Source organism: Salarias fasciatus, assembly GCF_902148845.1.
Source record: "Salarias fasciatus chromosome 7 unlocalized genomic scaffold, fSalaFa1.1 super_scaffold_4, whole genome shotgun sequence".
NCBI classification, from domain to species: Eukaryota; Metazoa; Chordata; class Actinopteri; order Blenniiformes; family Blenniidae; genus Salarias; species Salarias fasciatus.
In genome coordinates this window covers 4,536,600-4,562,136 of record NW_021941229.1, presented here as the reverse complement: position 1 = coordinate 4,562,136, position 25,537 = coordinate 4,536,600, and the positions used below count along the sequence as shown (strand labels likewise).

The 25,537-nt window shown below is 48.1% G+C and overlaps 1 protein-coding gene and 1 long non-coding RNA gene across 2 annotated transcripts; both read left to right on the top strand.

The window, feature by feature from the left end:
• The first annotated feature begins 493 nt into the window (after window positions 1-493).
• june (JunE proto-oncogene, AP-1 transcription factor subunit) lies at window positions 494-4,836 on the top strand. Its single transcript, XM_030084981.1, has 2 exons — window positions 494-509; window positions 3,696-4,836. Exon 2 carries the CDS (start codon window positions 3,799-3,801, stop codon window positions 4,834-4,836), a length of 1,038 nt encoding a protein of 345 aa, XP_029940841.1. The 5' UTR covers window positions 494-509; window positions 3,696-3,798.
• Window positions 4,837-5,844: 1,008 nt separating this feature from the next.
• On the top strand, window positions 5,845-25,457 carry LOC115382986 (uncharacterized). The gene is made up of 3 exons (XR_003930607.1): window positions 5,845-6,794; window positions 10,309-10,314; window positions 25,442-25,457. It is a non-coding gene; the product is annotated as an uncharacterized LOC115382986 (long non-coding RNA).
• The last annotated feature ends 80 nt before the right edge of the window (window positions 25,458-25,537 follow it).

The window sequence follows — 25,537 nt, the reverse complement described above, 5'->3', positions numbered from 1 at the left end:
CCACTGTCCAATCAGAACGCTTCGCAGACCCCGGCGCGAGAGAGGATTTTAATCCTTCGTTTTTCCCATGTAAACCCAGGCGCGTGAATATAATTGTAAATTTCTTCATTCAGAATAAACCAATTCTGAATTGAAAACACCCTGTAACCTCAGTCAGTGAACTTCAGACTGCTGCTAATGGACGAACCGCCCTGCAGCTGCTTCCACTGCTGTGTGAATGTGTGCGTGAACGGATGAATGTGACCGACAGTGTCACTCACTGAGGGGACGGTTCAAAGTGGAAAACTGCTGTAAGTGAAACAACTCCCCCTCTCTCTCCCTCTCTCTCTCCCTCCTCTCTCTCCCAGTCCATCTCTCTCTCTCCCCCCTCCTCTCTCTCCCAGTCCATCTCTCTCTCTCTCTCTCTCTCTCTCTCTCTCTCTCTCTCTCTCTCTCTCTCTCTCTCTCTCTCTCCCTCTGACTCAGTCTGTTTCAGATCTCCCTCCCTCAGCAGCATCTCTCCTTTCTCTGTGAGTATAATCTATAATCTATAATCTAATCTGGCTCTGCTCGGTGTTTCTCCTCTGTGTGTGGGTCAGTGCTGTGCTCCTCTATCGATATCTTTTTCCATCGATCCGTGTGTGTGTGTCGGTGTGTTTCTGTCTCAATGATCGAGTGTGTCGCTCTCTTCTCGGCTGCTCCGGGAACTTCACACTCCCCGCTGTCCAACAGGAGATATGATGATTCTTCACACGGTCATTTTACCCTTAATATCGAAATATTCCTGAATAAAGGAAGAATAAATGCTGCGTTAGATTATGTTGTATTGGATCATACTAATCTGCTCAGTGTTTTAACAGGAGTTTTAAAAGGATTTATCTCATTGCGACTCCACAGTGTATCCCTTCATCTGGTTCATAATAATTTCAACGAAATTAAACATTCATCTGCTAAAACACACACCCGCACACACACAAACACAAACCCGCAGCTTTCTCGATGTGAATATCAACACAAATTATAAAGAGGAGGCTACCGTTTTAATCAAAATCGACTCATATTATTAATTAATAAGTTTTCTATAGAGTAATTATTATTGGAAGCGGTCGTGGCGCCGGACTGTCAGTACCTGCTGTGTCCACCAGAGGGCGCCTGAGAGCAACCTGACCTCTGATCATCACACCTGTTACTTGATGGATGGATGGAGGGATGGATGATGGATGTTTGAGGGGTCAAACAGGTCACGTGGTGTCAACCCGAAGCTTCTGTTCATTATTCCAGTGCTGCTGTTTCACTAAACTGCAGTTCAGAAACAGTTTTCTTTTTTCTTCCAGTGATTCCGGCTGCTCTGCTCTGACTTCTCCTTTAGATTTTCTTGTTTCAGTCTTCTGGGTTGGAATGAAACACCAGACTTACAGTATAAACATCAGAATATTTACATACACCAGTACTCAGTTTGTGCAGACAGTCCTGTTTTTTTTAATTTTAATACACCAGAAGCTGGTATTTATGCTTTTACTCTGTTATATCCTGCTCCTGCTGAAACACGGGACTGGTGTGTCTGTGCCAGTCCAGAGCAAAAGTCAGATTTTCTATTGTGTCTGCTTTATTTACTCCAGAGCCATTAAAGTTTGCCTTAAGAAGACAATTCAGCCTCTAACCAACATCAGCCTGAAGAGAAACACTGTCAGAGGATTTTACTCTCTTTGGAAAATTTAAAGCAACTAAACAAATAAACAAATTCAAACTGAAACAGGAAGTAAGTGCTGTATAGAGGAAGTGTTTGTTTAGGAGCAGGAGGTCACTTCTGATCTTTAGTATCATCATTATTTGTTTTATACTGATATTGTATTGTTGCTTCATTTAATTCTAGTGTATTGACCTAAACTTGCGGGACAGCTGTCAATCTGCCACTGAAATCTGTAGCCGAAATGTCAAGAATATAGTAAATTAAAACCTCTCTGATATTCTTAAACTTGATTTTCTTTCAACACGAAGACTTTAATGGCATTGTATGTAGTTGTTCAGATTAGAGAAATCCACAAAGTCCTGATATTTTCCAGTATCATGCAGGTTCCTCTCAGAGCCCAGTGTGACACTGAGGACTCAACTGCATCAAAACCAGCTTAAAACACATTCGACCTCTTCAGAGGACCAACTAAATATGAGTATTTATTTGCAGCTTAAGCTTCCTGTGGGACACTTCCACTGCTGGATAACTGTGTTGTTAAAGTTCCATTCAATTAATATATTCTAATGAGAACAGAGTCTTCTATTGATCAGACTTTAATACTTGTGGATGTGACTGAAAGAAGAACTTTGAGCACTGTTTACATCATGTTTCAAGTTAAAATTCTTTGGTTTTGCATTTTCTTTTCAAGCATGAACAATGGGAGAAAGCGGACATTCGTATGGACAGACGACCAAGTTGGAATGTTTTTACAGTGACTGTCGAATCTGAAACTGCCAGAGTCATGATGCTCTGGAGGAAAACGTGGTTCTTATTGTCTGTCTACTGAGCATGTGCAGAGCTACTGTTTACTACGGCTGTGTTGTGCAGATGCGCAGTAGCTGCGTTTTCAAAAAGTCAGGAAAAATTACTGAATTAACCTAAAAGTAGCTCCTTTTAACCTTTTTTTTTAAGTTCCTTTAAAAGTAATTTTGTGCTGTTTGGTCCATTAAAGCACCACCATTAGATTAACACACCGCTCTTATTATGGAAGAGGGAACATTTATATATTTAATTCTGATTTAAATCCCAGAATCTGGAAAAAATGTCCTCATTTGCTCTCTTTTTGGTGGCCTTGTTTTTCCCCCACCAGCCTGGAGTGTGTTGTGTTGAAGGAACCTGGCTGCGTCATGCTGAGCGTGTTTTCTGTCTCAGACCTCTTTCGGTCTGTCCTGCTTGCAGAGCCAGTGAGTCGGCCTGCAGTGAGACGAGCGCCGGTGTTTCCACAGGTGGACTGTGGTTGAATATTTTGGTGTGGCGACCACTCGGCCGTTCGAATGGGCTCCAGCCTCGCTCCAGTCACAGTCTAGTCTTTAAATGACGTTCAAAAGCTGAAATGATGATATTAAAGATAAATAGCTGAGCTGGATGTGTGTGAGGGAAGAGGCAGAGTGAGCTCTGATTTCTCGAGGAGTCTGTCTGGATTATGTGAACAGACTGAAGGACGTGACTCAGTCTTCATCCACCTAAAATCTGAGCTGATCTCTGAAACGCGTCAGGAGCTCCTTCAAACGCCGCTTGCACCTGGAGAGAAGGACGGAGGCTGTTTCACTTTGAATTCAAACACATCTCTGAACGCACTCAGCACTCTACGTCTATCAATATTTCAACTCTTCCTATACACACGCGTTTGCATATTTTCAGCCTAAATGCAGTGACAGCTGTGGTCAGAAACACTGAATAAATATATTTCTTTACCAGTTTACAAGAAAACTGAACATGTTTTGCTTTAAATTAATCAATAAATGAATTCAATATGACAGCACATGTTGATCATTTCAGGTTATCCAGGCTAGATTGGCTTGTTTTGGGGTAATAAAGACTCTGAGGTAAATACCGTTGTCGACCGTGTGAAGTAAACCTTTCATGACCTTTAATGATCTCTTGGAGCCGAGCAGCCGTCAGCAGGCTGATTCCAGAGCAAACCTGTGAGGCTGCAGGACTGTTTCCCCCCTTCTCGTCTCACAGACTGTCTGTTTCCCTGCAGGAGCTTCATCCCCCGGCCGTTAACGTCAGTGGAACATTTCAATCCGCCCTGATATTCGGGTTAATCTGATTATGAAGATTTCCTCTGAGGCTCCTCTTCGTCAATGACAGGAAAGATGGAGACTCCGTTCTACCACGACGACTCGCCGGCCGTCCCCGGCTTCAGTCAGATCGCCGAGTACGAGCGCTACCCGGCCAACAAGATGCTGATGAGCAAGAAGGCCATGGCCATGGCGGGCAGCCATCACTTCTCCGGTGGCGGCGTGACGGGAGGCCGGGGTGGGAACCCCAACCTGGGGCTGGGGGGAAACGGCTCCCTGATGGCGTCCTCCGCCGTGTCTTCCGCCGCGTCCTCCGCGGACATGAACCTGCTGAAGCTGGCGTCCCCCGACCTGGAGCACCTGATCATCCAGTCCAACCAGGGCCTGGTCACCACCAGCCCGGTGCCCGGCTCCGCCAACCCCTTCATCTACCGGGCCCAGGCCACCAACGAGCAGGAGGGCTTCGCCGACGGCTTCGTCAAGGCTCTGGCGGACCTCCACAAGCAGAACCAGCTGGTGGGCGGGGGGCCCATGTCCCCGCCGTCGTCCTCTGGCGTCTCCCTGCAGGCGTCCTACCAGAGGAACCTGATGTCCGGCGGGGACATGCCCGTCTACACCAACCTGGGCAGCTACAACCCGGGCCAGATGCCGTACTCCGGGGGGCAGATGGCCTACGGCGGAGGGTCGGGGCACGGCGGCGGAGGAGCCCCTCACTCCCACCCCCGAACCCTGGACGCCCCGCAGACCGTCCCCGAGGTGCCCCACCCGCCCGGCGACCCCACCTCCCCGCCCTCGCTCTCCCCCATCGACCTGGAGACGCAGGAGAGAATCAAAGCGGAGCGCAAGAAGCTGCGCAATCGGATCGCCGCGTCGAAGTGCCGCAAGCGGAAGCTGGAGCGGATCTCCCGGCTGGAGGAGAAGGTGAAGGTCCTCAAGAGCCAGAACTCGGACCTGGCCTCCACCGCCGCCATGCTGCGGGAGCAGGTCGCCCAGCTCAAGCAGAAGGTCATGAGTCACGTCACCAACGGCTGCCAGATCACCGTCAGCTCCGCCGGCGCCGGCAAGTCCGGGGGAGGAGGCGGCGAGGACTCCAGCTGCTGAGTTGGGGGCGAAGCGAGGCGAGATGAGGCGACGCAGCCGGCCGAGGGGCCGACGGACTCCTGGACGGGACCGGTGGACCTTCAACCAGTCCCCGGCAATCGACACCGCCGGGAAGGGGGCGGGGCTTACCGGGGCGCGGGGCCGACGGAGCGAAGGCCTCCGGCGGGAGCAAGTTTTCTGTCCGGATCTCACCGGAACTTCAGGAACAGAATCGCTCCGCCGTCTCCGACACAATCATTCAACAGGGAAGGACACCTTTCTGTGAGTTTCTTTGGGACAAAAGATTTTCTTCTCTTTCAACTTGATCGCCGTTGTTCCAGAAACTGAGGAGAAAGTTTTCAGACTCGGATGTTTTTCCTTCGATTCTAAATCAGCCGTCTTTTAAAGTGATCATCAGATTTGAGCTTGTCGCTCCTCAGTCAGAACACATTAGTGAAACACTCTGAAAGTGGCGACTGTTTCCACGTCAGGACTGAGACGGTTTGGCATTTCGAAGGAGGTAATTTAACTTTTTCTTCCAGATCCAGTGAGCGCGTCACCGGAGAGGTCTCAGCCGTAATGTGTTCAGTAATCAGATCACTGATCATCGAACCTCTTGACTTTTCTTTGATTGAAGTTTCTCTTTGTGTGATTCTGCTTTGCTGATTACACCTTTGGCAACAGTATTTGAGATTTGTTGCAGTGTTAAATGTCCATGTTTTTATGACTCTTCTCCTCTTTCAGGGATGTTACTGAAGCTCAGTTTGTTTAAAAAGAAAAAAAGACGACATTTTGCTCCTGCTCTTTATTATTTTCATACAAAGAAGAGGTTTTAATCACTCCGTGGTGTTTTTTTTTTTTTATAAAGGGAGAAACAATTCAAACACTTGAGAAAGATTTAATTTATTCTTTCAGAGTCTGAGTGTCGCACTGACTGTTTTATTGAAAATATCAGAAATATGATTCAACTTTGATGAGGATACAAAAAAATCAATTTGTTGTTTGTTATTTTTACATAAGGTTAATTTAATATCTTTTCTGAAATACTTGTTAAACGCATTCCTGTGCAGAAAATGTATTGATGCCGTTGTTATTCCTTCATAATGTGCCGCGGTTGTAAAAAGTCCATTACTGCCAGAAAAGGTTCAAATTGCCGAAAGCGAGAAAAGCCGATGAAATTCTGAACGTTTGTATTCGATTACCTGGGCGGCGACTTTCACAGCACAAAACTCTTGTTTTTGCCGATTTCACATTTCTAAAAGCCAGAATGAGAAACCTGTTTCTGCTTCTTGTGAATATTTTAGCCTCTTCCAGTCAAGATCGGGTTTCTGATGTGAGGATGTGACGAACTGAATTCATGTCTGAGGACAGCAAGAACTGGAAATGTGCAGATCGAGTGTAAATTTAAGTGTACAGGCGTGAAGGTGAGCGCTGATGGAGGAGGAGGCGGAGGTCTGCTGGGACGGGGTTCATGGACGAGTCCCGCTGGTCTCTGAGTCTCTCCTCAGCCCTCCTCGGTCCTGGGGAACCTTATAAACCTGCTGCTGTGGCTGAAATGAGCAGGACGATGAGAGGAGATCCAGGTCAGGACGACACCATCAAATCACCCCGCGGGCCGGATTACGACCCCGTGGCGGGCCTGTCGTGGCCCTCGGGCCATATGTTTGACACCCCTGTTTTATGAACCACGTAAAACCGTCGCATCCTGTTTCTGCTCACGTTTTTAGACTTTTCTATACAGAGGAGGATCACCTCCACGGATAGTTCAGCGTGCTGATTTTCAGTTTCAGGGTATTTTACTGCATTCAGCTTCTGACTGAAACACTAGAGATTAAAATAAAAAAAGAAAAGTTGTTGCAGTTTGAGCGAAACAAAAAGAACTTTTCAAGCGTGTTGTGTCAAACAAATATTTATTTTTTTGAAGCTGAACGAGGCTTACAAAGTCTTCGCTGAGTCTATTTTTGTACAAATGTAGAAAAGTTGATGTTCAGACTTGGTGTGTTTGTTTACTCTGTTCCTTTATTTATGACGAGGGTCTTTTGTTGATTTCCTTCACGCTGTTCTGCTGTGTTCACGTGTTTCTGTAAATATACCAGTGGTGACGCTCAAACCGCCTCTCTTCTGACTTTCTCCGTCTCATTTTTACTCACGTCACATTTTAAAGTAACAGAAAAGCAGCATTTAGTGATCCTGTTGATCATCTTAGCGATTCTCCAGTAAGTCAGTTAGTTATAGTGATATTTTGATACCATCCAAAGTCTTGAATTTGTCTAAAAATGTTCAGTTTTGAATTATTTTTGCATAATTGATACGAAATTATATATAAATTTTATTAATTTTGTTTTGGGCTGTCGAAACATTTTTTTCAATCACGACTAATCACACTTTGAATTGCTTTTATTAAAATAGTGTTGCTTTGCATTTGAAGGCAGTTTTTAGTCCATAACATGAAGCATTAAGCTCTTCGGATGAATTTAAAGTGGTTGTTGAAGTTTCGGCAGCGACTGATTTCTGACCAGAGCGTCTCGATCGGGAATCAAACACAGAGCAGAATCTCCTTTTTGACCTTGTCTGATTTTCTTTCAAAATAAAGTGCCATCTTAATACAATATCTACCTTAAAAATACATTTTTCAAATTGAAAAAAAGCCCTAAGCCTAATAATGTTATTAATCTTGATTAAGAAAAAATAATTCCCTACATTAATTAATCATGATTACTCTGACAGTGTTAATTCTATCATATATAGATTTATTTGGAATCATGTTAGAGAACAAAAAGATGCCAATTTTCCTTTGTGCATGAGATTCTCATCTTGTGAAAATGAAATCTGTTTCTCGTGGGACCTGGATGAGGTTTTCTGGGGGTGTTGTGGTTTCTGAAGGAGTGTGTTCACTGCTGCTTAGCAAAGGTCAGCTGAAGTTCACACGGAGTCGCTTCGCTGAAGTTTGGTGTTATTTTCTAACCAGGAGCCTCTTCGGGGCTCGGGTCCCTTCTGTGTTGTGTTTGCATGTTCTCCCTGTGCCTGCGGAGTTCAGAGCCTCTGGGGAACCAGAGCGTGGACGTCCGCTTGCTTCTGGCCGTCTCTTCATCCCCCGAGGGTTCTACTTGTTGGACTCCTGCGTGAGTCACGAGGATGAAGTGATTTCTCTCTCCGGGTGAATCACGGCAGCACAGTCTTCACACTCCTTGTTCACCACGAGGAGGAAGATCACCATCCTCATCCTCGCCGATTACCGCCAGTCGCTCAGTCGATACATCCCCATCAGGCCTCCTCGCCTCGGCTGACTCGCTGTTTCCCAGATGACAGCGTGAAGGCCGGTGTTCGATCAGAGAGGGGAGCAGCGACGGTGAAGCTAATGAGACGCCGACACGACGCCGAAGGGTGTCGGCGTGAGTCCAGAGGAGCTCCCGGGCCTGAGCACGAGTCCGGCGACGGCATTTCAACCATCAGACCTCATCACGAGGCTCTCCACAGACTCACCTCTCACAGATTTTGCGGCTGCTGTTCTTGAGGACGACGCCGGACTGAGTCACGTTCGTTAATGACAGTCTTTATGGAAATCCGACAATGACACAGTTACACTGCTGTCAGCAACACACACACACACACACACACACACACACACACACACACACACACACACACACACGTGCGCACGCTTGTTTTTCAGAGTTCATTCAAAGTCAGCCTGGCTCTGGAGAGTTATCAGAGCAATAAATGATCTGGATTTGTAGACAGTTTGAGAGTGGACAGACCTCTGCAAAAAAAACTAACAAGTTCAACATGTCAGAGCAGTTCTCAACAAAACTTAGAAGTGGAGAATCTGAACTTGCTCAGAGTCCATAAATAAATATTTTAAATCCTCCTCAGAGTAACACCCTGAATTAAAACCCAAAGAAACAAATTCATGTGCATTAAAAGAGGTATTGATCACTTCAGATCACCGGTTTTTAAGTGAAAAAATCCAAGATAAACTGTGAAAGACAAGCCGTTGTGTGCGTGCGTGCGTGCGTGCGTGTGTGTGTGTGTGTGTGTGTGTGTGCGTATAGCTGTTCGGTAGAGACTGTTGTATTGCTGTTTTTCCATATTCTGCTCCAGATGGAGTGACCCACTTACTGAGAGAAGGAGAGAGAGAGGCTCTGTGCCATTTCTGGTGACTAATACCCCCTCCACCCACACCTCAGCACACACACACACACACACACACACACACACACACACACACACACACACACACACACACACACACACACACACACACACACACTCAGTATCGGATCGGTGTGTTTCTGCTCTCCGATGGTTGTGTTTGTTAAAAATAAAGACGTTTGTGAATAAATGAGTGTTGACAGTGAGCGTCACTGCCTGTTATTGTACTTTTACATGTTTTCTGCCTCAGAAAGCCTCAGTCCAACGCTCACTGCAGCCTCCTGCCTTTTTTTTTTTCCTTTTTGGTTAAAAACCAAGAGGAGTTTTAATCAAACAGAGGCGACTTTTCAAACTTCATCTTTTAATTCATCCCATTTAAGCTGATGTGTGTGTGTGTGTGTGTGTGTGTGTGTGTGTGTGTGTGTGTGTGTGTGTGTGTGTGTGTGTGTGTGTGTGTGTGTGTGTGTGCGCGTGTGTGCGTGTGTGCGTGTGTGTGTGCGGCAGGTCTTCAGCTGCGTTTTTCTTCCACACGTCTTATTTTAGCTGGCTGTCGACTGCTGTGTGAAGTCTGAGGTCCAATCTGGCTCCTTTCACCTCTGCAGCGTTTTAAATAAAATTCTGATCCTTTTATCCACACAGAGTATGGAAGCTGTCCAAGGACATAAAACCTCTGGAGTCACAGACCGACTTCTCAGCGTCCGCCTCTGAAGGAAACAACTGCTTCTTTCTTCAAAACTCCGCTGTAATTCGTCTTTGGGCATGTCATTTCCTTCAAGCATTTACATTTAGGGTTTTTTTGGAAGAGTGAGGTAAGGTCACCCTGACGTACTCTGAGCTGAGTCATGTGATCATTTTAGACTGTATAAATAAAACCAAATGGGGCTGAACTGGACTACACACTGTTTTACTGTCATCACATGTTGACCTCTTATTGATCTTGATGTCGCTGCAAATGTGAAATCTACCCCTACTCTAGTGTGAATATGCTGAAATTCTGCTTTTCTTGAATTTGCTGTATTTTGTATTGTGAAAAAAGTGAATAGTTTCTGAGTTCTTACACCGAAACAGACATTTAGACAATCATCGGTGTTGTTATCCTGTTCACATCTCGTCTGAATGACCCAGGAGTGTTTGGATTTTCAAAAGGAGGGTGTTTGAAAGAGAAGAGAAGAGCTCATACATGTAAATCAGATTGTTTCAGCTTCATAATCGGAGGTCAAAAGGCTGAAGACACCAGTCCCTCTCACCTGGAGGGAAGTCACAGTCAGTCAGATGAATATTCATGAGGTCCGGCATTAGCCCCGCCCCCGGCCCCGGAGGGGGAGCCCCCGTCAGTCTGAGGTGACGGTGGTTTCCTTGATGTGAGCGAGTCTCAGGGGGACAAACGATACAAGATGGTGGACGTCGGGCAGGATCGGCCGGGGACGGGAGATGCGAGCGTGTGACAGCTGACTGACGGCAGGGCGAGTGCGCCTCGCCTCCTCCGTCAGCTCGCATCACATCAGCACCTGAGGATCCGGCGGCTCCGGGAGCTCCCGAGCCTCCAGCCGGCAGCCGAGGAGGCACTCTGGGAAATGTCAGCGTGATGGTAATTAACCGCAGTGCTGTGATACCATGAACAGGAGGGTTCATGACAGGCAGAAACCCGGGCGATCCTGACGGTTTGTTACCGTCGGGGCCAAAATGGGAGGCAATTTCTGTAATGAAGACTTAGATACACAAAACGCCGAAGTCCAGTCGGGTCAAAATCCACCATGAAACACCTCAAACTTCAATCCATACGTTTCCTCCTGCAGCGCCCTTGTGAGATGACCTTGAGATGGCTGATTCCTCTCATCTACCAAGAAGAACCCGGTGCTACGTCTGCGAGCCACGGTATCACCGAACGGTTCAGGTTTTTGGTGTTTCCAAGTTGTGGATAGCGGGCAAAGTACCGTACCCATCTTCAATTTTTGTAGCCCCTCCGTAGGAGCCTGTTAGCACAACGGTTTAGACCATTATGGGAGCCGGTCCATGTGTTTGGTTTGGAGTTTGTTTTGAGGGGAATAAATGGACGTATCTTTAACTGGCAAGCGATCGCCTGAGTTACCTCATTCAGGCCATGAAGGGTGTTGGCGTGTCAGCGCCTCTGGAGCTTCAAGCACAGGTTTGGCCTCGACACCCTCCGTTGCGGTACCGAGCACATCGGTAAGTGTTCCATAAGGAGGAGCTACAACTCTGCTGTTTGCTGACTGGTCGGTGATTATTGTCACTTTTGAAAAGCCCGCCATATTTAAACCTCATCGGATGTATAAACTCTCTTACGTTGGCCTACCTACAACGCTTTGAGCAAGTTTTTTTTGTTAAGTCAGTTTTTTGAAATGTCATTATGCCACATTTTAACCATACAGTGGTGGAGACAGGTCTGGCTCTGCTTCCCTGTACCGTTCCGTGCCAAACAGTGGAAACAAGACTTTAGCATCCATGTTGAGAAAGTCCAAAATTCATTCTGATCCAGAAAATGGTGCCTAAGAACTGGGTTAAGAAACCTGGATTCTGGGCTTTCTGTGGGTGGTAGAAACACGAAGAACTGGTGCCAACCCAGGCTCTGGCTCCCAACTAGAACTGGAACCAGTTTGGTGGAGAAGAGGCGTCAGAAAACCCCGGGGTTACTCCGTCATGACCCCGGGGTTCCTCTGAGAGTCCTCTGATTGGTCAGTGTCTCTCTCCTTCACCCTGCCTCTTTCCTCCTCCGTGTTACATAACCACACACACAGTTTCTCTCGTCGCGTGCGGAGCCTCAACACACACATTTCTCAGGCCTTTCACTCGAGTGTCGAACCCTGAACTCAGCCTGGAGGCCTCGTCGGTCCTCAAGTCCACTCCCCCGGTGCAGGTCGGGGTCCACAAGTGTAGTAAACCCAAAGATCTTCGGATTGCACAGAGATTCAAGCAAGGACACAGAGGACACACACACACACACACACACACACACACACACACACACCACGGACGCTTGAGCTTGACGTTGCTATGGTGAAACTTTTGCAGAAACACAAACAGAGGCAGGAAACAGAACCAGAGGAGATTGTGAAACTCATCTGTCCTCTGAAGAAGAATAAAATCCTCCTCCGACAGAAAATGAGCTTCTTCGGCAGCAGTTTGAAAACCGGTCCACTTCCTTCTCAGACCAACCGGTTCAACTGGCCTCTGCCACATGATTACCAATCATCCCCCGGTCAGATGAATGGATGAATTTGTATATCAGTGAGGACCGGCGTGGCATAGGAGCGATAGTTCTGTTAGAAAACTGAATTCCAGTTATGTAACCACCGTGTTTGTTGACTCGACACAAACAACTTTTTTTTTTATTTCTTCTTTTTTTTTGTTTTTTTGTTTTTTTTGCTGAAAACCGACAAACGGAGGATCTGAGGAGGAAAACACCGCCCGAAAGACTGAAGAGATTCATTTTTATCCTGAGTTTGGTCCTGGAGCCGATGGAGGGATGACGGAGGTGTGCAGGATGGAGGGATGGATGGAGCGATGGATGGAGGAGTGTATTATTGGCTCCGTAGTTGTTTGAGGGTGACTCAGATGCTCCGCCCACAGACACGCTGACTCACCATGAACCGCCAAGTACACGGCGTGTGTGTGTGTGTGTGTGTGTGTGTGTGTGTGTGTGTGTGTGTGTGTGATGTACCTGATTTAAATGTCAGTAAAGTGAGAATCTGACTCTTTCTCGCAGCTTTTTTCCTTCATCTTCTGATTTTCCGACGGATCTCAGGGAGGTTTCAGGAGAAACGCTCACATTAGAATTAATCATCTCAAAACGCAAACTCGTTTACCTCCAGACCGTAATGACGACGTCTCCAAGGACCCCTGCTGGCCTCGTGTACCGATGCCTGTTTTCTTCTTCTGATAGAGAGACTCTGAATCAGTCCCGCCATGATTTATTGATCAAAACACGACGGGACGACCATCACGAAGATCCACGGAGGCGGGAAAAGATGTGTAGCGGCTTTAAAAGGTGGTCAGAAGTGTAGACAGACGGTAACAACACACAGCAGGTCAGTATTATCACGATGTCCCATGATTTTGATGTTAAATATTCAGAGAATAACTCAAACGACTCCAAAAGGAGAAAGTAAATAATCAGAAATGAGCAGATATGACCATCTATTGCTTTGGAAGATTAAAGATTTTTGTTTTCATGGTTGCTGATCTTCCACGCCAAAGTGGCTTCCGGTGTTTTTAAATGAGTGTAAAAGTTCAGACCAGCTAATCAATTCCTCAGCCTCAAGGGTGCGAAACATATTCAAATGAGTCTGATTCATTCGTTCAACACTGCCGTTACCTGGAGCAGGGTCCGGTTCTACTTTTAGAAATCCCATCCGGAGTGCAGAGATGTTTTGTAAAGTCACAGCTAAAGTTTGGATTCTGGTTGGAGTGAAAACCTGCAGGTAGTAGGGGAGAGTCCAGGTGCATCGAGTGGATTTGTTCAGTAAAACGACGTTAAAAGGTGCAAGAAAACCAGTCAGCAGCGACGCCGTCACACCCAGACTGCAGCGCCGAGTCGTTCTCTCCGGTCTGGAGTTTCTACCGGACAAGAGGAGTCTGGAGGCCTGGCTCTGACACAGCGGGTCAGGATGTCAGTCTTCATCCTCCTCCTCCTCCTCAGCCTCTCTCCATCCAAATGCATGACCTCCTGCAGGCGCTTGGTCTTTTTTATTCTCCCCGCATAACGAGAGCGGCTCGTTCTCCAGTCGGGAGGAGCAGGATCGGCTGCCGGGCCGTCAGCGCGGATTAAACTGCGCAGAGCTCCGGTCTAGTTTTAGCTCTGACCTCCGGCCTCCAGCACTCATGAGACAGTCTGTTCCCAAAAAGCCGGGTACTGGTGTTGAGCGGAGAGCGCCTCCCGGGGTCCTCTGGGAATGCTAATGAGATGTAAAGCGACTTCTCGTTTACAGAGCTCACCTCAGGTGGACTCACCTGCGATGGTCTGGCTGCTGGTCTGAGGACGGAAATCCAGACTGTTCACTTAATAAAGACGAGGTTACTTGAGTTGTGAATAATAAGTTACAAAGCCGAATGAATCGGAGTGGAAGGAGGATGAATGGATTATTCCTGGATCCATCCTTCATGTCCCCTGGGTTTAAAGCAGCAGTGTGTGTGTGCGTGCGTGTGTGTGTGTGTGGTGATTTAAAGCTCACCTGCCGGTTGGATTCATGGAGCAGGAGGTTCAGAGGGTGCAGGCGGGGTGATGGATGTTGTGGTGATTTCATCCCACCGAAGACCGCCGTCGCTGCTGATAACTCAGGACCTGCTTTTATCCCGCACAGCGGAGCTTTTAGCAGCATCGGACATAAACAAGGAAGGAGTCGATGACAACAGGCCATACACTTCTGTCACGGGTGCGGGGTGGAAGGACCCAGGCGCAGGCAGTGTTCAGGTGGTTTATTGAAGGGTTCCAGATACAGGCACGAGAGCTGAGGTGCAGGCAGGGACATGGAACACGCGGACGACACACACAACGAACCGACAAGGACAAGTGAGGGCTACGGGCTTTAAATAAGGTGGACACAGGTGAGGCACATTAGGGCGCTAACGAGGATGGAGACCAGGCGAACATGAGGAACAGACAAGCAGGAGAGACAGGACATGTAAAAATGGGGAAAACAAAACCAAAACCAGTCCAGAGCGCCCCCACAAGGCTGGAGGGGTACGGGGCATGACAGTACCCCCCTCTCCATGTGCGCCTCCTGGCGCACAAGGCAGAGGAGGGCAGGCCCGGAATGGGGACAAGACTCGGACTGGAACGGGGACAAGACTCGGACTGGAACGGGGACAAGACTCGGACTGGAACGGGGACAAGACTCGGACTGGAACGGGGACAAGACTCGGACTGGAACGGGGACAAGACTCGGACTGGAACGGGGACAAGACTCGGACTGGAACGGGGACAAGACTCGGACTGGAACGGGGACAAGACTCGGACTGGAACGGGGACAAGACTCGGACTGGAACTGGGTGTGCTGCGCTCCTCGGCAGCCAGCACGGAACTGGGTGTGCTGCGCTCCTCGGCAGCCAGCACGGAACTGGGTGTGCTGCGCTCCTCGGCAGCCAGCACGGAACTGGGTGTGCTGCGCTCCTCGGCAGCCAGCACGGAACTGGGTGTGCTGCGCTCCTCGGCAGCCAGCACGGAACTGGGTGTGCTGCGCTCCTCGGCAGCCAGCACGGAACTGGGTGTGCTGCGCTCCTCGGCAGCCAGTACGGTCAGGAACAGGATGGGTCGGGGCTGCACCTCAGCAGACAGGACGGACAGGAACAGGACGGGGCTGCACCTCAGCAGACAGGACGGGACGGGACAGGAACCAGGGCTGCACCTCTTCAGCCAGGACGGGTCGCCGGCAGCAAACAGGAACGCCGGCAGCAAACAGGAACAGGAACGCCGGCAGCAAACAGGAACAGGATGGGTCGGGACTGCATGGCGGCACACGATGGGGGGGGCGAGCTTCTTTCGCCAGCGGGGGGGCCATAGGCACACGGTCCGGGGGCGAGCAGCCTCGCCGGCACACGCCCAGTGGGCGCGGGCTTCTATCGCAGGGGCGAGCAGCCTTGCCGGCACACGCCCTGGAGGGGCGCGGGCTTCTATCGCCGGCGGGGGGCCATAGGCACATAGTCCGGGGGCAAGCAGCTTTGCTGGCAGCTGCCACAGGCAGACTATCTGGGGGCGCGAGCTGCGCCGGCGGCGGCCCGAGGCAGACAATCCGGGGGCGCGAGCTGCGCCGGCGGCGGCCAGAGGCAGACAATCCGGGGGGCGCGAGCTGCGCCGGCGGCGGCCAGAGGCAGACCATCCGGGGGCGCGAGCTGCGCCGGCGGCGGCCAGAGGCAGACGGTCCGGGGGCGCGAGCTGCGCTGGTGGCGGCCAGAGGCAGAGGATCCGGGGGGTAGGACTTACTGCCTGCTGGGTCCAGACGTGGTCGGTTCGTTCTGTCACGGGTGCGGGGTGGAAGGACCCAGGCGCAGGCAGTGTTCAGGTGGTTTATTGAAGGGTTCCAGATACAGGCACGAGAGCTGAGGTGCAGGCAGGGACATGGAACACGCGGACGACACACACAACGAACCGACAAGGACAAGTGAGGGCTACGGGCTTTAAATAAGGTGGACACAGGTGAGGCACATTAGGGCGCTAACGAGGATGGAGACCAGGCGAACATGAGGAACAGACAAGCAGGAGAGACAGGACATGTAAAAATGGGGAAAACAAAACCAAAACCAGTCCAGAGCGCCCCCACAAGGCTGGAGGGGTACGGGGCATGACAACTTCACTCCTATCAACTCAAAAAGGAGAATTCAGTCCTTCCCTTCACACTTATAGAATAAATTGAATCATTCTAATATTGAAATATTGTAGGAAACTGCTGAAAACTTTGCACAGACATTATTAAAGGTTATAATTTGCTATTATTTTCTGGATATGCCACCTTCTATTGAAAAATACCATCTTCGAACGTGTAAAGCACATTTCTCAGTTATCATGCGGTCAAATGAACCTGGTTCTCTGGAAAGACAGAAGAGAAACAGGAAGAACAAAATCCTTCATGTTTTCACAACACTGTATTTTCTGTAACTTCATAAAATCAGTTACAGACTGAAGGAACGACTCGGAGACGCAGAGAGCAACAAACACTGAGGGAAGGAAACGGATTTACCAAAATAAATGAACCAGTCAAAATATTCTGCATTCATTAAACCTCATTAAACCAGTAAGGAGATTTAATATGCTTCTGTGTGTGTGTGTGTGTGTGTGTGTGTGTGTGTGTGTGTGTGTGTGTAGTGTGTGTGTGTGTGTGTGTTTGTGTCTGCAGGCATCGACCATTGTAGCCGCGAGGTAAAGGCAGCTGTCTGAACGCATCGACACACATTGCTGTGAAGAACACACACACACACACACACACACACACACACACACACACACACACACACACACACGGAGTGCTGAATGTAGGCTGGTGTGTTTTGCAGGATAATCACACATCCTGGCTTTGTTCCACACTGTAAAACACAGTTCTGGGTGTAAATGCGAGTAAAATAAATTCATTAACAAAGAACGAAGAGGTTTCGCTCATCTTGGAGGTTTTACTACGATACAGAAACACACCACCAGCGCCGGCGGAGGAGTGAGTCCTGACAGGAAGCTGGTCTGAGGACCGGCCCGGGGACGGCGGGTGGCGGTCCGGGCTGCAGAGCAGCAGGCGGACGCCAGGCGGTCCTCCCAGGAGCAGATATGAGCGTCCCGTCTTTGTCATTAGCATTAGTGTCGGTCTGAACGCAGCACATTAGCCACAGGTTTTACCGCGCTATAATTAATCCTCTTCATGCTCATCTATAATTCATGGAGGTGGTGGGTTTTTTTTTTTTTTTTTTTTCTTGGATCTAGAAGAGAGGAGCTTATTTGAATGTTGAAGAAAATGAAGTGTCTTGTGCTGGTGCAGAGAGCGCCGTGTGTAATTAAACTATCCGGTACAGGGTTTGATTCTGTCCTTCATGTCTCGCCTGTCTTCAGTCTGCGAGGAGCTCAGACTTCCTCTGACTTCCGTCAATGAAAAACTGAGTTTTCATCTGTAATTTAGGAAGCAAAACGTCCTTTTGTTTCACCTTCCGGCAGAAAATGTGTTTTTAATATTAAAAAAAACAAGAGCAATCTAATGGCTTAAATAGATTTCAGAACATCTTGTGCCGTCGCTGGAAAATGAGCCTTTCTGAGATTATTATGGAGCATTTGAACAGAGACCAGCCAGACCATCCCCATGAGAGGAAATCAGAAGTCAGTCCCGCTAATGTCTGCAAAAAAAAATGTCAGCTTCAAAATCGTGCACCTGATCCAGCGCATTTAAAAGCCTGAGAAAGGCTGTTTGGTGGAGTTGATGAGGTGGAGCCGGTGGGAAAGCTTTGTTCTGTTCTCTGCTGGAACGTTCAGATGCAGACAGTAACATTTCGTTTGCAGTACGTATCGTTCGCTGTTTTCCCTCCTTCTGTGCGCCGCTCTGCAGGTCCAGCGCCCTGATGTGAGAGTAAATACCTCTGCGTTTCTAATCCAGGATAAACAAGTCGTCTTCCTCCGTGTGTGGCCATCTTTGCAAATTCAGAGATCTAAAGCCTCGTGAGTTTTGTCCTGGAAATCTCGTCAGTGATCATAAAGACGAGCACACACTCTCCAATCAGGCTGTAATCACTGATATGTAAGCTGTTTTTAGCAGTAAAACATTTATTTCTGTTAGGAAATAAGGAACTAATCAACTTCTTCCATTGTTCTCTGCTCTTAATGTGACTTTTAGCGTCGTCTGAATCGGTTACTATTTGACTGAACTCTTGTTTAACAGGAGGAGCAGCGCCACATAGCGATACCAATAAAACATGACTGAGTCGAAGTAACAACTGACTCTAAGTTCTATAAGACTGTATCTTCCTCAACATGGTTCTTTTATGAGGCTCTTCCACTGCGATGCTCTGTTTTTCAAATCTATTCAAGTTATTCAGCATTGCCTGGATGATGTTGGGTTTCTGTTCTAGCTGCCTCTGAGATAAAACATTTCACGGTCCACGGTTTCTCTAAGATGTATTTTTCTGCCTTTTATCTAATTTGAACTTCACTGAACTTTTGTGGGATCTTGGTTGTGCTGCGTGTTTTGATCCCGTTTTGTAATTACAAACATGCGGTTTGGAAAGTTCAAGCTAATAATATTTCTTTTTCCCAAATAATTGTTTTACAAATCAAACCCAAATGCAGTTTCCTCTCCGCGAAGCCCCCGGGAGCAGATCAGAGTCTAATCAGCATGGATGTTTAAAAGAATCACTCTCAGAGACGCTCCAGCATCCTGCTCGGCGTTACAGAGCCGTGAGTCACTCCACTGAAGGAGCCCAGCGAGGGATGAAAGTGGTATTAGTGCCGGTTAATTCGTCCTGACAGTTGGAAATGTTAAATCCTGCAGGGGGCTCAGCTTAGCGCGCTCGCTCTCTGCCTAAGTAGGTTAAACACAAACCAGTGTGATCAATCTGCAGACACTAAATAAATCCACACCGTGCACACAAACACCGGCTGGGAACTCTGGTGTGGAGCAAGCATGCGGCCCCGGGGACACGGGGCACGGCACCGAACCACCAAACCACCGATTCACTGATCCACCAAACCACCAAACCATCTATCCACCGATCCACTGAAACTTTCAACCAACTGATCACAAAAACCACCCAACCACCGAGCAAATCAAACACTGGTCTACTGACCCGCTGATCCACCCAAACATCCACCATCCCGACCACTGAGTCTCTCATCCACCAAATCACAAAACCACAAAACCACCGGGCCATCCAACCACCAACCCACAGAACTGATGAACCACCAAACACCACCGAGCCACTGCACCATCGGGCCACTGGGAGGAAACCAGCCGGCAGAAACAAGAGACAAGTTCATGTCTCTGAAACAGGATCAATCCAGAGAGGAAAGACTTGTTCAACGCTAACTATTAAAACAGTGATTGATAAGACTGATCAGAAAGACACAGGATGCTCAAAACAAGCAGTTTGTACAGAAATAATCTGAAAATCACCTTTGAAGACACAAATTCTAAATTCAAACATAGTAAAATACTTTGGGAATCTCAACTTTTACCAACAAACCACATCATTTCCCGGCAACAAACTTCTTGTGGGAGTAAAAGTTTTCAGCAGCATCTTTTTACCAAGAGCTTCTTTCTCTGAAGTTAGTTCCAGCAGAAAAAAAAACAAAAGAGAATGATTTGAAAAGATATTTGAGCATGCATGTCTGCAGGCAGCTGAGTTTCATCATTTATGTAGATGAATGTAGAGTGTTTATGTGTGTGTTCATGTCTGTATTATGGAACAGTGATAAGTACTCTGCCTCACAGCCAGAGAGTCCTGGGTTCAAGTACCGGCCAGGGCTCAAGGGCCTTTCCTTGTGTGTTTGCATGTTCTCCCTCCGGGTACTCCGACTTCCTGCCACTGTCCTAAAAAGATGCATATCGGGTTAATTGGTGACTCTCATTTGCCCCTCGGTGTGAACGTGAGCGTGCGTGGTGGTGAACTGGTGAACTGTCCACGGTGCTGGCCTCGCCCCCTGTGAAAGGGCGATTGGGTTCAGTGACCCTGAAAAGAACGAGGCGGCTCAGAAAACGAATTAAAAAATGTGTGCATTCTTTCAGTGGTTCATTCACGTCTTTATCTGCAGGCTGGACTTCATCCGTCTTCAGCTTAACCTTTGCAGAACATTTGAAAAAAAAAAAGATGGACTTCTGAAGAAACTTTGAATTAATTTTTGCTGTGATTCAAGTGACATTTGAGGCTGAATCATATAATTGAATTGAACTGAATAATTTGAAATATCATAAATGAAATGTTCGCAGTGGAACAGGAACAAAGCAGAATTTTCTGTTTTCATACATTTTATTGTATTTTACACCAGGAAAGACTGTTTTTTTTATAGTTATTTTATTTAAAACCTACAACTTAAGGGCTTTTTTGAAACCATGCTTTTCTAAAGGCTTATTTTTTTCCCCACTTAAAAAAAATACAGGACAAAACCCTCAAAGAGCAAAATGCTAAATTAGAGAAGCTGCTGATCGTGAAGGAACTGCTTCCCAGACTCATCAGAACCTGCATTCTTACACTTCTTGCTTGTTCATCTTTTGGTTCTTCACACTAAAACACATTTGCAGCTGCCGTTATTGTTTACAGGTCATTTCGGGTCCAGGTCCAGCTGAGATCACATTAAAAATAAAAATCAAGGGAAACTTTATTTATATCTCACTTTTAATCCAAAAAAGCATCACAAAGTGCTTCAGCACGACAGAAGTCAATCCAACTTGAGACGAAGGCATGCATCAATATCAATCAGTGGATATATTGCTAAGATGATAAAATATACTTTACATGTGGAATAAAACTAACCTGAGAGTCAAAAGTGATGTTCACGTTCTGATATTTTCAATGAAAAGCTGTAATTTTAACTAATGTTTCTCTCTCGTCTTTGGAATGATAACTAAAACTAAAACTTTAGTTCTGCCATTATTGATTTAAATACAATTTATAAAGTCGTCAATTGGTCAAATGTCTTCAGGAGTCATGGAATTGTACAGCTGTATGTCATCAGCATCGCTGTGAAAATCAATACTGTGTCCAACACAGGCAAGTTAAAAGGAAATGGGCCTGAGGCTGAGCCTTGGGGCACACCACTCTGGATTTCACGAGCTGAAAAACCTAAAGTGTAGCTCACTAACGTTTGACTCCAAAGATCCACTCCATTTATTTAACAGCATATGTGATGGATGTGTTTAACATCTAAATCTACATATGTGTTCGGTTGTCGGAGAATCAGATTCAACACTGCAACTTGAAAGCAGATCAGTCCTTTTTAATTCTTTGATCCATGCAGAAAGATTCTAAAACACCGTTCCAGTGTTTCTGTGTTCCACAGAGCTGAATGTCGCTGTGAACCATCTTCAGCAGTTAACTATCATTAACCAGTACGCTACAGGATCTGGACAATCTGCACAGAAACAATCTGCAGCTTTTATACAAAGTGTTATTAATGTTATTAACGTGTTATTAATGTGTCGCTGACATGTTATTTAGTGACGACCCTCCCTGATGTTCTCCTTCGACCTGTAAAGCCGAAGCAGTCAGACAGTCAGACGGACGGCTGGAGGAAAAAAAAAAAAGCCCTGCGGCTGCTGCAGCTGCCCGGCTGCAGAAATTACAGAGAAAAACAGGAGGAGGAAATTTATGCTGCTGCCTCTTTGTGTTCACGCTGTGGGAGAGCAAGCTGAGCGGAAACTGATCAGATCTGATCAGAGCACGTTCAGGACGAGGCCAGCGGTGTGTGCGAGCGTGTGTGTGTGTGTGTGTGTGTGTGTGCAGTGATGGGGGGGGGGGGAATGCACATTCATGGAGCCATAAACTAATTCCATCCAGAGTTGTGGTCGCGGCTTGTCTAAAAATAATAACGCCTCACATGTTTCATCTTCAGAGGTCACAATCCAAACCAGCTTCCCTCCTCTGCAGCGGTCCGATGGATGATTTTACACTTTTATTCCTCTTATCGTAACTCAAAGAGCTGTTGAACATGATTTGACCAGGACATCTCTATTTCTATCTGTCAGCTTAGGAATAAACTGCATGTTTTTAATATTGAGCTGGTTTGATTGAGCTGGTGCTCGAAGGTCAGAGGTCAGCTCACACTCCTCTGAGTTGTCCTGAGTCAGTCATGGTTGAAAATGATATTTAGAGAGAAAAAAAACCTCCGGCCAAAAGCCCAAAACTACCAGCTGCTCATTGACACCACCGAGATGAGTCATTTAACCGGCAGACCGACAGCCCCGCTCAGAGTCATCAGCGGCCGCAATTATGAGTCCACGACTTATGAAATCTACAGACTGAAACACAATGAGACGGTTCTGAACGCCATCAGCTCCTCAGAGGGTCACTTGCTGTTCTGAGCGTCCATAGTGTGTCTTTTTCCAGCAGATTGCTTGATCCAATCCCTATTAATGAAGTTTTAGTTGATAAAAAAAAAATAAAATCATGTCATCTCAGTCTTTGATAAAGTCATGAAGTGAGTAGATTAAACTTTACAAACAAAACACCAAAACAAAACCTGTAATTACAACCACACACAAATCTGACATCGACTTTTTAAATCCGGCGAGATGTGAGCCGCCTCGTTTCAAGACGGGGAACGCTCGTGTCTGTGCGCGGAACGCGCGGCGGAGCGCGCGCATTAGGATCACACGGCGAGCGGCGGAGTGATGTGGCGTGGTAAACAGGGCCAAGCCGCCTGCAGCTGCAGATTACAGCGCTCACCTGCTCGCACCTGCAGTCTGCGGCAGATTACCGCTCCCCACGCAAAGCCGACAAATCCCCAACAAAAACACACTGTCCCCGCGTCTGTGTGTGTGTGTGTGTGTGTGTGTGTGTGTGTGCGTGTGGCTTCATCACAAACTTTCAAACAGCAAACAAACCGTAGGAGAAACTTTCAGCACATTTGAAGCTGCTAACATCCAAGAGTCTTTTCAGCGCCTCTGAACCACGGGTTGGGAACCGTTGACTCCCTGTTTGATTCCCAGGCCAGCGGCCAGGATTTCCTGGTTCCTGCAGGTTCTTTTCCACGAGCAGAACCTGCAGAACCGAGATCCGAGCTGCGGGGGGAGAACTCTGAGCCGGCCGTTTGAAACTCACTAGACAAACTTTCTCATGTCGTGAGGCGGGAATTAAACCGTCAGACGTGACTCAAAACCAAAACACACCTCGCGCTCACGCGCTCGCACACGTCGCCATGGTTACCGTGTGTCACAGCGACGCCCTTTAACCCCTGAGGAGTGATGTCAGCGGGCCTCCACCCCGGTGTGCGTCATGCTGACGCCGAGACACAATAACAAGTTTCTGTTTGCCGAGCCGATAAATACACCAGCGCGCGCGCGCGCGTGTGTGTGTGTCTGTGTGTGTGTCTCTGTGTGTGTGTCTGTGTGTGTGTGTATGAAGTCATTCGTTTAGATGAACAGAATCTGGATTCTGAAGTCGGTCTGGAGACAAAAAGCCTGTAAAACCAAACTGATTCTGAGGCTGAACAAACAAACAACAAGCTGCTACTGTACAGCCTGTCTGTGTGTGGCACGGTGCAGCAGCGGTTTGCACTGCCGTCAGAAGACGTCTCCCAGTTTATAAATAATCTGGAATAATCTCTAACCGGTCTGATGTCAGTAGAAAACATTGAGGTTCATCGGAGGTTTAGATTTTATCAGAGAAGTGGGCATATTTAGTGACATGATGTTGGAAATGAGGGCCTGGGGTTTGAGGAGACGCCTCTTCCCGGCAGAAGAGTGAAACAACATGAAGAAAAGCAGCGGGTTGTGTTCAGGACGGGGTTTTCGAGGCCTGATTCTCTCTCTTCCAGCAGCGTTGAACCTCCTCTGCAGCCTCTCTCTGATGCTTCACGCTCTGAGACGAGCAGTGAACTTCCGACCTGGAGTCCTGTGGACGAACCCGGTTCACCCCCTGCATGAAGAGCAGACGTCTCCTCGTGTGCCCCTCCCAGTGGGACACAGCAGAGCGTGCTATGTGCCTTGCTCGGCGGCTCCTCGGCGGTATTATCACCGAGTGATTTCCATCCTCCTCTGATCTCTTTCTTCTTCTGTCTCCCTCGCCTTCCTCCCCCGCGCTGCCTCGCTCCTCTTCCCCCCCCCCCCCCGGAGGCACGTTTCCAGTGTTTTTGAGGAAAAGGCAGATTATTGGCTCGGAGATCAGACGCCGTTATAGATCTGATAGGCGCCGCGGGCTGCATCTGCGACGTTGGTATTTATATACATCCGCGTCATTAACGGGCGTTTACTGGGAGCCCTCCGGAGCTGCAGGCTGGGATCCGGGAGCCCAGACCGGACTGAGGAGATGAGAAGTGAAGCGGCGCTGCTTCTATCTGGGTCAGAGGACGAGCGCGTTCATCAGATCCGCCGCAGAAGGAAGTGATCTGATGGAGGGAGAGACGAGGGACCTTCGAACGGCGTGGGTGGCTCACGCTCTCCGACGAGGCCTCGTCCTCCCACGTGGTGAAGCGTCGCTCCTCCTTCGGGTTATTCTTCTCTCAGCTCGTCTTCCTGAAGAGTAATGGATTACTTTTATAACCCAGTCTGGGTGTTTGGGGGCTGTGTGGTGAAGGTTTCTCTAAAATTCCTCAAAAGCCTCATTAACCTGAATAAAGCCTGGTTTGTGTGTGTGTGTGCTGCGCCGCGCGGCCGTGGCCAGCCGCAGTGCATGCTGGGAGCGGCGGGTCATCCAGGTGCCGTGTAATGAGAGCGGTCAGACGGACCCCGGGCGGCGAGAGCGCTCGGACAGGACGACCTCGACGTGGCGCCGGGGGGACGGCGCCGCCGAGCAAACACGTCCACCTGGATCAGGCTGAGCCTCAGAGCCGGCTCCCCCGGGGCCGAGCGGGGCCATTAGAGGGGCCCGGACCGCCGGGGGCCGACAGGAGGCCCCGCCAGGCCCGTCCTTTAACCCCTCCTGTTGACCTGCTTCCCCCGTCTGTCACTGCTCACTGCAGACCGGTGTTCCACTGCGACAGAGCTGAATTCATGTCTGACATGTCCTGCTGATACCGATCAACTCAAATCATCATCACTGACTGTGGCTTTGGCAGAAGGATCAATCTTGGGCTAATCAATACATTTTCTACGCATGGATATTTCCATATTTAATGCAAAAAAAAAAAAAAAAAAAATCCAACTGTGCAACAAATAAGGACACCGTTCTGTCGTGGGCCACAGAGATGAAGGTTTCCACTGGTCCAGCATGTTGAGCTGCAGCGCCATCTACTGCTCAACTGAAGGACTGCATGACCTTCTGAACCCTGACTGACAGAAGAACTGATGAATAAACACGATCTGAGGTGGTGCAGGAGAAGGATGGACGGAGCAGTGCTGAGTTAAAAGTTTGTGGAGTTGAATTAGAATCTGATGAATTGGAAACATGTTCTTTCCAGCTATCCTTTAATGAAATTGCAAAGTTTTTTTTCACCGTG